At 45.1% G+C, this 15163-nt stretch overlaps 1 protein-coding gene across 7 annotated transcripts in view; it reads left to right on the forward strand.

Moving 5' to 3' along the window:
- LOC139280179 (oxysterol-binding protein-related protein 8-like) overlaps nt 1-15163 on the forward strand; it is a 159925-nt gene that overhangs the window by 118598 nt on the left and 26164 nt on the right. For all 7 annotated transcript variants that reach the window (XM_070899745.1, XM_070899748.1, XM_070899751.1 and 4 more), the window contains 5 exons: nt 6794-6891; nt 7367-7456; nt 8729-8865; nt 11573-11758; nt 13714-13846. In XM_070899745.1, coding sequence (XP_070755846.1) covers nt 6794-6891; nt 7367-7456; nt 8729-8865; nt 11573-11758; nt 13714-13846 — 644 coding nt within the window. The remainder of the gene's footprint in view (nt 1-6793; nt 6892-7366; nt 7457-8728; nt 8866-11572; nt 11759-13713; nt 13847-15163) is intronic.

The following is a 15163-nucleotide window of genomic DNA, read 5'->3' on the forward strand; positions in this document are numbered from 1 at the left end:
TGGTGGTCACCTACTTTTCAGAATGGCAGGCAGTGACTAGTGGAGTACCGCAAGGTTCTGTGCTGGGGCCCCAGCTGTTTACACTGTATGTTAATGATTTAGACGAGGGGATTAAATGTAGTACCTCCAAATTTGCGGATGACACTAAGTTGGGTGGCAGTGCGAGCTGCGAGGAGGATGCTATGAGGCTGCAGAGTGACTTGGATAGGTTAGGTGAGTGAGCAAATGCATGGCACATGAAGTATAATGTGGATAAATGTGAGGTTATCCACTTTGGTGGTAAAAACAGAGAGACAGACTATTATCTGAATGGTGACAGATTAGGAAAAGGGAAGGTGCAACGAGACCTGGGTGTCATGGTACATCAGTCATTGAAGGTTGGCATGCAGGTACAGCAGGCGGTTAAGAAAGCAAATGGCATGTTGGCCTTCATAGCGAGGGGATTTGAGTACAGGGGCAGGGAGGTGTTGCTACAGTTGTACAGGGCCTTGGTGAGGCCACACCTGGAGTATTGTGTACAGTTTTGGTCTCCTAACTTGAAGAAGGACATTCTTGCTATTGAGGGAGTGCAGCGAAGGTTCACCAGACTGATTCCTGGGATGGCAGGACTGACATATCAAGAAAGACTGGATCAACTGGGCTTGTATTCACTGGAGTTCAGAAGAATAAGAGGGGATCTCATAGAAACGTTTAAATTTCTGATGGGTTTAGACAGGGTAGATGCAGGAAGAATGTTCCCAATGTTGGGGAAGTCCAGAACCAGGAGTCACAGTCTAAGGATAAGGGGTAAGTCATTTAGGACCAAGATGAGGAGAAACTTCTTCACCCAGAGACTGGTGAACCTGTGGAATTCTCTACCACAGAAAGTTGTTGAGGCCAATTCACTAAATATATTCAAAAAGGAGTTAGATGTAGTCCTTACTACTAGGAGGATCAAGGGGTATGGCGAGAAAGCAGGAATGGGGTACTGAAGTTGCATGTTCAGCCATGAACTCATTGAATGGCGGTGCAGGCTAGAAGGGCCGAATGGCCTACTCCTGCACCTATTTTTTATGTTTCAAGCCCCCTCAGAATCTTATATGTTTCAATAAGATCACCTCTCATTCTTCTAAACTCCAATGAGTATAGGCCCAGCCTGCTCAACTTTTCTTCATATGACAATCCCTTCATCTCAGGAATTAACATAGAAACATAGAAAATAGTTGCAGGAGTAGGAGCCGAATGGCCGAAAAACCTTGTGAACCTTCTCTGAACTGCCTCCTTCCTTAAATACAGAGACTAAAACTGTATGCAGTACTCTAGGTGTGGCCTCACCAATACCCTATACAGTTGTAGCAGGACTTCCCTGCTTTTATACTCTCTTCCCCCTTGCAATAAAGGCCAACATTTCATTTGCCTTCCTGATTACTTGCTGTACCTGTATACTAACTTTTTGTGTTTCATGCACAAGGACCCCCAGGTCCCTCTGTACTGCAGCACTTTTCAATATTTCTCCATTTAAATTATAATTTTTTTTCTATTTTTTTTCTGCCAAAATGGATAACCTCACATTTTCCTACATTGTATTCCATCTGCCAAATTTTTGCTCACTTACCTCGCCTGTCTTTATCCCTTTGCAGATTTTTTGTGTCCTCACAATTTGCTTTTCCACCCATCTTTATATCATCAGCAAACTTGGCTACATTACACTCGGTCCCTTCATCCAAGTCATTAATATAGATTATAAATAGTTGGGGTCCTAGCACTGATCCCTGTGGCAGCCCACTAGTTACTGGTTGCCAACCAGAGAATGAACCATTTATCCCGACTCTGTTTTCTGGTCGTTAGCCATGCTAATATATTACCCCCAACCCCGTGAGCTCTTATCTTGTGCAGTAACCTTTTATGTGGCACCTTATCGAATGCTTTCTGGAAATCCCCCAAAAATCTATTGGTTCCCCTTTATCCACCCTGCTTGTTACATCCTCAAAGAACTCCAGCAAATTTGCCAAACATGATTTCCCTTTCATAAAACCATGCTGACTCTACTTGACTGCATTTTGACTTTTTAAATGTCCTGCTACTATTTCCTTAATGATAGACACCAGTATTTTTCCAATGACAGATGTTAGGCCAACTGGTCTATAGTTTCCTGCTTTCTGTCTCCCTTCTTTCTTACATAGGGGCGTTATATTTGCAATTTTCCAGTGCACTGAGACCTCTCCAGAATCCAGGGGATTTTGGTAGATTACAACCAATGCATCCACTATCTCTGCAGCCACTTCTTTTAAGACCCCAGGTCCAGGGGACTTGTCCACCTTTAGTCCCATTAGTTTGCTTAGCACTATATCTGTTCTGATAGTGAAAGTTTTAAGAACACCTCCCCCCACCCCCCACTAACTCCTTGATTATCAGTTATTTGGATGTTTTTAGTGTCTTCTACCATGAAGCCGATACAAAATATTTGTTTAAAGTCTCTGCCATTCCCCAGTCTCATCCTCTAAGGGACCAATGATTACTTTAGCTATTTGCTTCCTTTTTATATACCTGTAGAAGCCCTTACTGTCTGTTTTTATATTTCTTGTTAGTTTACTCTCATATGCTATCTTCATAGAATCATAGAAGTTTACAGCACAGGGAAGGAGGCCATTTCGATCCATCGTGTCCATGCCGGCCAACAAGAGGCTACCCAGCCTAATCCCACTTTCCAGCTCTATGTTCGTAGCCCTGCAGGTTACAGCACTTCAAGTGCACATCCAAGTACTTTTTAAATGTGGTGCCTCTACCACGCTTTCAGGCAGCGAGTTCCAGACTCCCACAACCCTTTGTATGAAGACATTTCCCCCTCAAATCCCCATTAAACCTTTTACCAATTACTTTAAATTTATGTCACCTGGTTGTTGACCTCTCTGCTAAGGGAAATAAGCCCTTTCTAGCCACTATATCTAGGCCCCTCATAATTTTATACACCTCAAGGAGGTCTCCCCTCAGCCTCCTCTGTTCCAATGAAAACAAATCCAGCCTATCCAATCTGTCCTCATAGCTTATATTCTCCACTCCCGGCAACATCCTCGTAAATCTCCTCTGTACCCTCTCCAGTGCAATCACATCCTTCCTGTAATACGGTGAGCAGAACTACTCTAGCTGTGGCCTATCTAGTGTTTTATACAGTTCAAACATAACCCCCTTGCTCTTGTATTCTATGCCTCGGCTAATAAAGGCAAGCATTCCATATGCCGCCTTAACCACCTTATCTACCTGGCCTGCTAACTTCAGGGATCTGTGGACGTACACTCCAAGGTCTCTTCATTCCTCTACATTTCTCAATGTCCTATCATTTAATGTGTATTCCCTTTCCTTGTTCGCCCTCCTTAAATGCATTACCTCACATTTCTCCGGATTGAATTCCATTTGCCACTGTTCTGCTCACCTGACCAGTTGATTGATATCTTCCTGCAGTCCACAGCTTTCTTCTTCATTATCAACCACACAGTCGATTTTAGTATCATCTGCAAACTTTTTAATCATACCCCCTATATTCAAGTCTAGATCATTGATGTTTACCACAAAAAGCAAGGGACCTAGTACTGAGCCCTGCGGAACCCCACTGGAAACAGCCTTCCAGTCACAAAAACATCCATCAACCATTACCATCTGCTTCCTGCCTTTGAGCCAGTTTTGGATCCAACTTGTCACTTTGCCCTGGATCCCATGGGCTTTTACTTTCGTGACCAGTCTGCATGTGGGATCTTATCAAAAGCTTTGCTAAAATCCATATACACTATATCAAACGCATTACCCTCATTGACCCTCCTTGTTACCTTCTCAAAAAATTCAATCAGGTTAGTCACACAACCTTCCCTTAATAAATCCGTGCTGACTGTCCTTGATTAATCCGTGTCTTTCTAAATGAAGATTTATCCGGTCCTTCAGAATTCTTTCCAATAATTTTCCCACCACCGAGGTTAGGCTGACTGGCCTGTAATTACTCGGTCTATCCCTTTCTCCCTTCTTAAACAAAGGTATCACATTAGCAGACCTCCAGTCCCCCGGCACTACACCTGAAGCCACAGAGGATTGGAAAATGATGGTCGGAGCCTCTGCTATTTCCTCTCTTGTTTCCCTGGGGATTTATCCACTTTCAAATATGCTAATTCCTAAAATGCATTCAGGAGAACTCTATATCCCAGTTAATATTAGGGTAGTTGAAATCCCATACTATTGCTACCCTATAGTTTTTGCACTTCTCAGAAATTTGCCTATATATTTGCTCTTCTATCTCCCGCTCACTGGTTGGGGGTCTATAGTACACGGCCAGCAGTGTGATCGGCCTTTTTTTATTTTTCAGTTCGACCACTATGGCCTCGTTTGATGATCCCTCTAACATATCATCCCTCCTCACAGCTGTAATAGTTTCTTTAATCAATACCGCGACCCTTTTTACCCCTCTCTCTATCCCGTCTTAAAATCCTGTAAACAGAAATGTTGAGCTGCCATACCTGCCCCTCTTTCAGCCATGTCTCTGTAATAGCAATAATATCATACTCCCAAGTGTCTATCTGTGCTCTCAGCTCATCTGCCTTATTCGCTATACTCCTTGCATTGAAGTATATACCATTTAGTACAGCCATACTTCCTTGTTGACTATTTTCTAGCCCTTGTTTCCTCTGTCCTTCAAATTTACTTTCTACATTTTTGCTTTCCATTTCCAGCTTTGCTTCCCTCTCTACTGAATATTTTCTCCGGTTCCCATCCCCCTGCCAAGCTAGTTTAAACCCTCCCCGACAGCACCAGCAAACCTCACCCGCGAGGATATTGGTCCAAGCTCTGTTGAGGTGCAACCCATCCGGCTTGTACAGGTCCCACCTCCCCCAGAAGTGGCCCCAATGCCCCAGGAAACTAAAGCCCTCTCTCCTACACCATCTCTCCAGCCATGCATTCATCTGCTCTAACCTCCTCTTCACTGCCTTTATCATTTTTTTAGTCGTCATTTGCTGGTTTCTAAAAATTTCCTAATCCCTTGGCCTTCCACTGTTCTTTGCAGCATTGTATGTCTTTGTTTTCAATTTGATACCATCCTTTACTTCCTTAGTTAGCCAGGGATGGTTCATCCTTCTCTTAGAGTCTTTGACCCCCGATATTGGTGACCTTACCACCCACTGCGCCTGCTGTCGCCGAGTTTTGCGGCAGTTTTCCTCTCTCCCAGTTTCCACTTGGGCTGAAGTGGGTGGGAGGAGAACACTGCCAGAAACCACCCGCTGATGTCCTCTGGCGGCCAAGTCGCGTAAGTGGCCTCCCGCCCACCGAGATGTCAGATTGGTGTGGGCGGGAGTCGGTGCCAGTAGGGGGAGGCTGTTCTTACCCCGATAGTAGGTATGAAGACATGAAAGAAAAGGTTAGTGAATTTTTTTTTTTTTAATTTTTACAGCAACTTACCTGGATGGGGTCCCCTGAAGGTGTTCCGGTGTTTAGTTTCTTTTGGTAATGTTTTTTATTTTTCAGAGTTCCCCCCTCACTGGGCCTGACTCCATCCTCGGCGGCACTTGCGCGGCAAGCTCATTTGCCGCCGAGATTGAGAGCTCCCGTCCGTGTCGGGCAGTACTGCCACCTCTTTTAGAGAAATCGTTCAGGCAAAGTACCGCATAGTCTCTCGGTAGCCATCGGCGGTCAATTGGGCGGCAAATGGGCGGGCCTTGCAGCTCATGAAAACCGGGGCCTTTGTTTCTCACTGGAATATATCTTTGCTGAGAATTATGAAATATCTCCTTAAATGTTTGCCACTGCTTTTCTACACTCTAATATATTTCCCCAGTCCACTTTAACCAACTCTGCCTTCATACCTTTGTAATTACCTTTATTTAAGTTCAGGACTAGTTTGAGACCTGGCTTTCTTAAACTCAATTTGAAATTCTACCATGCTATGATCACTCTTCCAAAGATAATCCTTCACTACGAGATCATTAATTAATCCAGGCTCGTTGCACACTACCAGATCTAGAATAGTCTACTCCCTGGCTGGTTCCACAATATATTGTTCCAAGAAACCTTCCCACATTCACTCTATGAACTCTTCCTCAAGGTTACCTTTGTCAATTTGATTTGTCCAATCAATATGAAGATTAAAATCGGCCATGATTATTGCCGTACCTTTATTACAAGCCTCCATTATTTCTTGATTTATACTCTGTGCCAGAGTGGCTACTGTTTGGGGGCCTGTAGACCACTCCCACCAGTGACTTCTTTCCCTTATTATTTCTTATCGCTACCCAAACTGATTCTACATCTTGATCTTCTGAGCCAATATCATTTCTCACTACTGCACTGATCTCATTCTTTATTAACAGAGCTACCCCACCTCCTTTTCCTTTCTGCCTATCCTTACAAAATGGCAGATACCCTTGAATATTCAATTCCCAGCCTTGGTCACCTTGCAACCACGTCTCTGTAATGGCAATCAGATCATACCCATCTATTTCTATTTGTGCCGTCAACTCATCTATCTTATTACGAATGCTTCGTGCGTTCAGATATAGAGCTTTTAATTTTGTCTCATGTGTATACGCTCTGTCCCTTCCCGTCACACTCTGGTTGTCATTACCCCTCTCGCTACCCTGCAATTTTGCCTTTTCCTTTCCCTTTGACTTTTAAAATTTCCGCTCACCGGATCCCTCCCCCATATCATATGGGAGGTCAGCTCCGTTTTTCACCAGAACCAGTCACACTGGTTAAATACCCTGCCAACAAGGAAAATAAATTATGTTAATAACATTGTCGCCATCCTAGTACCAAACCTTATTCACCCTCCATGTCCTAGGGCTCTTGTATGGAATGCTGACACTGGAGATGGGAGGGAAGATAACCATTGAGTGTGAGAAAACCCACTACAAGGCAGAGCTCGAGTTCAAGCTGAAGGTAAGAGGAAAGAGACCTCGCCCAACGCTCCAGCAAAGCAGCTGGCTATCACATTAATGTAACCCGTACAATTACATTAAGGGGCATTTACAAACTGAAATGTGTGTGACTGTAAGAAGAACTATACTGGCAATGGGGTAGATTTTCATTTTCATCTTCATCACCTGAGTGCTAATTTGGTGGAGCAGATCACCTACTCGTTGTACAACCCACCTGAGAATCCGGTGGGTTGTACAACTGCCGATCCGCTCAGTGAGATTAATGCCCAGCTGATGTTTACACAAATCTACCCTCTATGTCCCAGGGCTCAAGTAAACCGAGTTTGACAGCTGACCGAATACTTACCAAGTAGTCCCTGTAACTCTGCAGGATATTGCACCTGTCCCATCAGGAGTCTCTGATTCATTCTGATTCACTCATGTATGCTTTACTGAATTTTACAGTTCCAATTGTAATTATTTCCTGTTTATTGCAGCCTTTCCTGGGAGGCAGTGATTGTGTGAACCAAATCACAGGGAAGATCGCGCTGGGAGAGGAGGTGCAGGCCACACTTGAGGGACACTGGGTAAGTACTTGCGGCCACTTTGGGCCTGTGAACAAAACCAATTCTCTGCTTTTAGTGGCTTTTCTGTTTTCCCAATTTCCCTGCATCTGTCTCCTGAATCTCACTGAGGTTCCATGGGTACGCCTATCCTATGGTACCTCCCCCAATTGGCAGTTACTCCTGTGTGAAACTAGACGGTTAGTGTTGGCTGATTATTTAATTGTGGAGGCATCACGGATGAGCCCTATCTTGACTTTACTCCTCATCGACATTTGCATTTTCCAGTCCTAGAACACCGAGTCTATTTGTAGCACACCAACTGCAGCCTCTAGATGGGATCAGCTACGTTAGCACAGATTGCCTTAGGATCTTTCAGATTGTATCGCTTATTACCACACCAAGCAGTGCCTTTACCGCTGGACCATCACAGGAGCCACCTTTACTTTTTAGTTATTGTTCAGTGGAATCCCCCAATCGTAGAACAAGTTCCTCACCTGTCTGTGTCTATTTAAACTGTGGTTTACTTGCTCATTGACTGCTCAACCAAGTAAGACAAAAGCTGCATTCATCCACAAACTCTGTCCCTCTTGGACCATCAGGAATGTTTCTTCACCTTTCAAAACTCATTCACTTTTTGACTGACAGTGTCCACTCACCTCTGGGACCAGGGTTCAAATGGAAAAGACCAATCTCCTCGGTCTGTCCAATGTGTTCAATGTGAAATGAATTTGGCCGGTTTGCATCCAGTTCCCGTTGGGCAGGGGACTGCAGTAAAAATATCTTCTACTTCAACACTAAATTGCCAAACTCACTCAGAGTGATGGCTCATGTGGGAAATACAAAATGAGGTGCCAGTCTAAGGTTGGGGCTGCAGCATGTTATTGGGGTGAAAGTGTAGGAGGAGTTTTACTTTGCATCCAACTGCTATACCTGGCCTGGATATTCCTGATGGGTCAGTGTAGAGAGACCTTTACTTTGCACCTAACCAATGTTGTAACTGGGCTGGGAGTTCTTGATGGGGAAATGTAGAGGGAGCTTTACTCTGCATCTAATTATTGCTAGACCGGTGACCTGGGAGCAGTGTTGAATGAACTTTACTCTGTTGCTGCACCTGAATAGGGAGTGCTTGGTGTGGTCACTAATTTCCCTTACTTTGAGCATAAAATTCACAGAAACAATTTTTTTAACTAACAATTAGAAAATCAGGAAGTAGAATGAGCAGGCGGCACCAGATAATCTTTGGAAAGCAGAAGTCTTTCCACGTCACTTTTCTGTTTTTTTTCCTTTCTGCAGGATCGGGACGTGTGTATCCATGAGAAAAAATCTGGGTTCTCCAGTATGTTCTGGAGTGTCACCAGTGAGATTCGCAAACAGCGTCTAGTGCGTCACGTTGTATGGTTTGAGGAGCAGGGCGACTTTGAGTCTGAAAGGTATGTTGGACAGGAGACCAGCAATATCACAGCTTTAGATAAAGGAAAATAAAAGTAAATGGCTGCTACAAGGTGAACATGCTGTGCAAATTATTACACGAGGACCGTAATCGCCTGCAGGACCCCCTCTCTTTCCTTCTCTTTGCAAATTATTACACGAGGACCGTAATCGCCTGCAGGAACCCCCTCTTTCCTTCTCTTTGCAAAGCAGGGTCACTCATCAAGTTTGAAGCTGCAATATCCAACCAATTCACTCCCTGATGCTTCTGTCAATTTGGTTCTGTCTCACCTTTGAGTCAGAAAGTTATGGGCTCAAGATCTTATTCCAGGATTTGAGCATGTGATCTAGGCTGACATTATAGGGCGTCAGTGCCTCCTTGAGATAGAAACATAGAAAATAAGTGCAGGAGTAGGCCATTCGGCCCTTGTTAAACTGTGAGGACCCTTCTACCTGTTCAGGTGGACAGTTCTAGTGTCCTCGGCAACATTCCTCCCTCAATCACCACAACTAAAAACAGATTAACTGGTCAATCATCTCATTACTATTTGTGGGATCTTGTTATGCATGGACCACTGTCATATTTGACTATAGTCATTGCACTTCAAATTAATTAGTTGTATGTGAAATGTTTTGAGATGTGATAAGAGCAACTCTGTTTGTTTGACCTTGCTCCAAGAATTGTATTTCGCGCTAGCCAGGCTCAGCAGGCCACCGATGGGATGTCAGTACAGTATGGCCTGACCGGTTTCCCTTTGAACTCAGTCAGATCTCCATTAAAAAATGACTGAAAATAAATCATCTGTAAAGCAACAAGAGAAAATGATTTGGAATGCACTGCCTGATAGGGTGTTGGATACAAATTCAATAGTAGCCTTCAAAGGGGAATTTGATAAATACTTGAAGAAGAACAAATTGCAGGGATATGGGAAAAGAGCGGAGGAGTGGGACTAACTGGTTTGCTCTTCAAAATAGCCGGCGCAGACGCGACGGGCCGAATGGCCTCTTTCTGTGCTTCTATGATTTATAGAAACATAGAAAGTTACAGCACAGGAGGAGGCCATTTCGGCCCATCATGTCTGCGCCGGCCGACAAAGAGCTGCGCGGCCCTCGGTCAGCAGCCCTGAAGGTTACATATAAACCTATGAACAATGACGGAAAGGCAAAGAGCACCCAGCCCAACCAGTCCGCCCCACACAAGTGCGACACCCCTTATACTGAAACATTCTACACTCCACCCCAACCGGAGCCATGTGATCTCCTGGGAGAGGCAAAAACCAGATAAAAACCCATGCCAATTTAGGGGAAAAAATCTGGGAAAATTCCTCTCCGACCCATCCTGGCGATCAAAACTAGTCCAGGAGATCACCCTGGCCGTATTCTATTCCCTGCAGTACTTACCATTATATCTGCACCGTCCAACAAAAGGTCATCCAGGCTAATCCCAATTACCAGCTCTAGGTCCGTAACCCTGCAGGTTACTGCACTTTAAGTGCCCATCCAACCATCTCTTTAAAAGTGGTGAGGGTTTCTGCATCCACCACTCTTCCAGGCAGCGAGATCCAGATCCCCACAACCCTCTGCGTAAAGAAGCCCCCCCTCAAATCCCCTCTAAACCTTCCACCAACCACCTTAAAACTATGCCCCCTCATAATAGACCCATCCACTATGTCCAGGCCCCTCAATATTTTGTACACCTCGATGAGGTCTCATCTCAACCTCCTCTATTCCAATGGGAACAAACCCAGCCTATCCAATCTGTCCTCATAGCTAAGATTCTCCATTCCAGGCAGCATTCTAGTAAATTTCCTCTGCAACCTCTCTAATGCAATCACGTCCTTCCTATAATGCGGTGACCATAACTGCACGCAGTACTCCAGCTGTGGCCCAACCAAAGTATTATACAATTTAAAAATAACCTCCCTGCTCTTATATTCTATGCCTTGGCCAATAAAGGCAAGCATTCTGTATGCCTTCTTAACCACCTTATCCACCTGGCCTGCTACTTCCAGGGATCTGTGGACAAGCACTCCAAGGTCCCTTTGTTCTATTATGCGTGAGCCTAGTCAGTGATCTGGCAGACTATTTGACTTTCGGAGTCCAATCCTGACATTCGCACACGAACACGCGCACACAGTAACACGCACGCCATTCAGATTACAATATACAACAGATGTGCTGAGAAGTGGGTTATAAACTGTTACAATATCTTCAGTATTGTAAATATGTAGTTGTTATAATAGCTGAGCCCTGGCTGGCTCCTGCATTCTACGCAACATCTGGGACTCAGCAGCCTCCTGTAGCAATGCATTGAATACATCAGCCAGGACTTGGCATGCTCCAATATTAACGGGCTGTGTACAGCTCCCAGGACCCAGTGTTTCTCTGGGTTAATAGCTTCTGTAAAGTTGCCATGACCTGACATACCCTTGTGTTAATGAGTACTATATAGCGACCAGGTCTTGACGTGACCCTGCACTAATGAGTTCTATACAGCACCAAGGACCCAGCATGCCCCTGTATTAATGGGTTCTCGAAGGATATGTTGATGGGGTTAGATGAAGAATGGTGGGAGGAGGCTCGTGTGGCGCAATAACCCGGGCACGGACCTGTTGGGCAGAATGGCCTGTTTCTGTGCTGTAAATACTGTGTAATATTTTGTTGTGGTATTCCAGGGAGAGTTTGTAATCCTATCTACTGTTCTTCTAGGCTGTGGCAGCAAGTGACCAGAGCAATAAAGAACCGGGATCAGGAACAGGCAACACTGGAGAAGTTTATTCTGGAGGAAGCACAGCGCAAGGCCGCCAAAGAGCGTAAAGAGAAATGCGAGGACTGGGTGGCACAGCTCTTCCAGCAGGATGTGGCGACAAAGAGCTGGCAGTACAAGTTCACGGAGTATGTGGCCCTCATCACACACACATATATTGTAAAGGAGGTTTAAAATAATAACTCTCCTGCCCAGGCAGATAAAACTACCGTCCACTTGGTAAAGTCCTATGGACAAGGAATGAGCCAGGTTCAATCTCCTCAGTTAGCTTACCTCACTCAGGGGCAGCTGTACAGGCATTGCATCGGCACTCAGAGGGGGGGTGAATCAAGTAGGGTATCTGCTGCTGACTGATTTCCAATGACCCTGCTGGAAAATGCATGTGGGTCGATGTCAGACAAGGTCAGAACTGAGCTCAGCTGTTATGCCCTCCACTGTTAAATAGCCTGCCGACACTGTGGTTGGAGTTTTCCACTTTTATGCTAACCAGCCCGTTATTTTCCCATTAATAGAATACCCCAACCTCACTCTCTATGCCCACACATCAAGAAAGGCTCTTTGGATGAGGTACTGGGGACTTCTGGCACCTGGGCAACCCAGCAAGAATCATCACCTTCAGATGAGCAGAAAAAATTGATACAAAAATAAATCTGAGTAGTAAATATCCTGGGCAGCTTTTAAACTGAAAAGTGGTGCCAGCACCCATGGTGTGCTGTGTTTGTTATTGGCACACAGCAGCTGGCACTGCTGATGTGTTAGGTTGCTTTTACTTTTATCATTTCCCCCACATTTCAAATCCCTGTCCTAGCTGCTTTGTGAGTGGGTTTCCACAAATCCATCTCCGCTCGGAATGTGACCAGACACGTCACAGAGTGGCCCACACAGTCTGTATGAGAGATTTACTGAAAGATAAATGATTGATTTTGCCCTTTTTTCCAACAATCCGGGGAGCTCGGAATATCATAAATGTGATTACTGGCTTACAGGCAGTGGATGGGCCTCCGTGACCAGGTTTCCCTTAGGCTGACGTAGAACTGGGAAGGCCTGGGTGACGAGGCTATAAGCTGAGCAAAGACCTCATCGGTTTGACAGTGGTCAGGCTTTATGGGGAATAAAATTTGCAGAGCAAGCTACTAAATAGTTAAAATCCCTGAATCATGTTGTATACTGTTCTACCTGTCATACGATTGATAAACCTTAATTTTTGGTCTGTCACAATATTTGTTCTGTATTTTGTGCTCACCGATGCCACTGTACAAACCCTACTTGTTGGAAATGTCAACTTTTACTCCAAGTAAGTAATGAGCCTTTGGCTTAGTGGTAGCATTCCTGCCTCGTTCGAAGGAGCAGGATTTGAAGCCACTCCAGACAGTGGCGGCCGCAGCTCTGAATTCTAGGCTGACATCCAACGGGATAGTTGCATCTGGTGGGTATGGGTGGCCCTCTCGATTGTATGGGTTGTGGGAACCCATAAAACACTCCCTCCATATAAGACTAACCACTCTATTGGCTGGTATAAAGTTGGTTACAGCATGGAAGGAACGTTCACGTCGTGGCCTATCAGACTGTTAATCAGCCTGTGAATACTTCCACTACTTTACATTGTTTTCCAAGGGAAGAGTATGAAGTTATGACAAACAAATAAACAATTCAAAGTAAGTTTCCCTGATTTTCATCTCGAGAAGTGGAGCAAATATCTGATACTGGAGCAGCACACTGTCATAATTCACAAGTGACAGCCTCCATTTTAGCCCTATAGAGATCCTTCCCCCGTGGAGGTACACGAACCTGTTATATATGTGGACTTTTATTTATTCCGTACAGCCACCAAAGGGATCATCCCCTGGAGTCCCAAGTGATCCCATAATCCCTTGGGAGCACAGGTATTTAAAGAAGCTTCACAGGTTGGAGGGGCACTCTGGAGACCTGCAATAAACGACTACGGTCACACTTTACTTTGAGCTCACAGTGTTCAGTCTTTCTCCATATACAACAGAAACATTATGGGAATCCTCCGCCAAACCCCTGTGAGGATTATGTCTAATTCCTGTATATGATGCTTCTCTGTTTTTTCTTCTTGCAGTACCTGTCCCTGGGATCCAACAAATGACATCATCCAATTTGAGAAGAATGGAATCATGCAGACAAATGTCCGACACAAATCTCCAACAATCACGTCAACAAACATCATCAACAGCAGTCAAATAAGACGGCAGGTCATGATCAAAATATTTGCACATTTAAGAGTTGTCTATACTGAATCATAGAATTTTACAACACAGGAAAGGAAGCCATTCAAACCCATCACACCTATGCTGGCTACCTGAAAGAACTATCCAGTTAGTCTCATTCCCCTGCCATTTTCTTTTTCAAATATTTATCTACTTCCCTTTTAAATGCTTTTATAGATTCTGCCACTGTTTCTGGTGGGAAATTCCATGTCCTAACAATTCTCCGTATAAAAAGAGTTCTCCTAATCTCTTCCTTCATTCTTTTGGTAATTATCTTAAATTTATACCCTCTCCTCAACCAACAGAAATAGCTTTTCCTGACTTCCCTCATAATTTTGAACACCTCTATCAGATCTTCTCTTAACCTTCTCTGTTCTAGTGAAAATAGAAGTTATGCTAAACTTGTATCGATCCTTGGTGTTGGACCACATTTGGAGTATTGTGTACAATTCTGGTCGCCACATTATAAAAAAGAATATAGAGGCACTGGAGCGGGTGCACAAAAGATTTACAAGGATGATGCCAGAAATGCCAGGGTATACATATCAGGAAAGGATAAACAGACTGGATCTCTCTTCTCTTGAAAAGAGAGACCTGAGGGATGACCTAATCGAGGTCTTTAAAATTATGAAAGGTTTTGATAGAATAGACATCGATAGAGTAGGCACAGAGAGTGTTGGCACTTGTGGGGAAGAGCATAACTATAGGCCATCAATAGGCAAGTTTGGCCAGCTGAGAGTTAGTCCAGTTCTGCTTAGGCCAGCCTATGTGGCCTCTGTAGAAAAACCTTCTGGAGAGTTAAAGAAATCGGTGCAGGTAAGGAAATCGGCGCAGGTAAGTGCAGCAGATGCCCGGACACCAGCAGCAGGAAAGGCAAGAGAGGGGGAGGGGGATGAGGGGGTGGGGGGGGCGGGAGGAATGGAGAGAGAGGTGGGGGGGGGGAGGAATGGAAAGAGAGAGGTGGGGGGGGGAAGAATCGAGAGGGGGGGGGTAGGGAGGAATGGAGAGCGAGGTGGGGGGGGAGGAATGGAGATCGAGGTGTCGGGGGGGGGGGGGGAGGAATGGAGAGAGAGGGGGGGAGGTGAGGAATGGAGGAGGGGGGGCGGGGGGGAAGCCTTTCGGGTGGGAGGAGGGAGCCCATTCAGCCTGGGATAGGGGCAGGGGAGCTGAACCGGCACCAGCAAGGGGCTTGGGGTGGGCTAGGCAAGTCACTCGAGGCCAGGGTCGGGCTGGGGAGAGGACCGGCAAGCCCTTCGGCCTGAGATCGAGACAGGGAGCAGGACCAGCTTTAATAATTAGAGG

This window comes from Pristiophorus japonicus, chromosome 14, assembly GCF_044704955.1.
Source record: "Pristiophorus japonicus isolate sPriJap1 chromosome 14, sPriJap1.hap1, whole genome shotgun sequence".
NCBI lineage: Eukaryota > Metazoa > Chordata > Chondrichthyes > Pristiophoridae > Pristiophorus > Pristiophorus japonicus.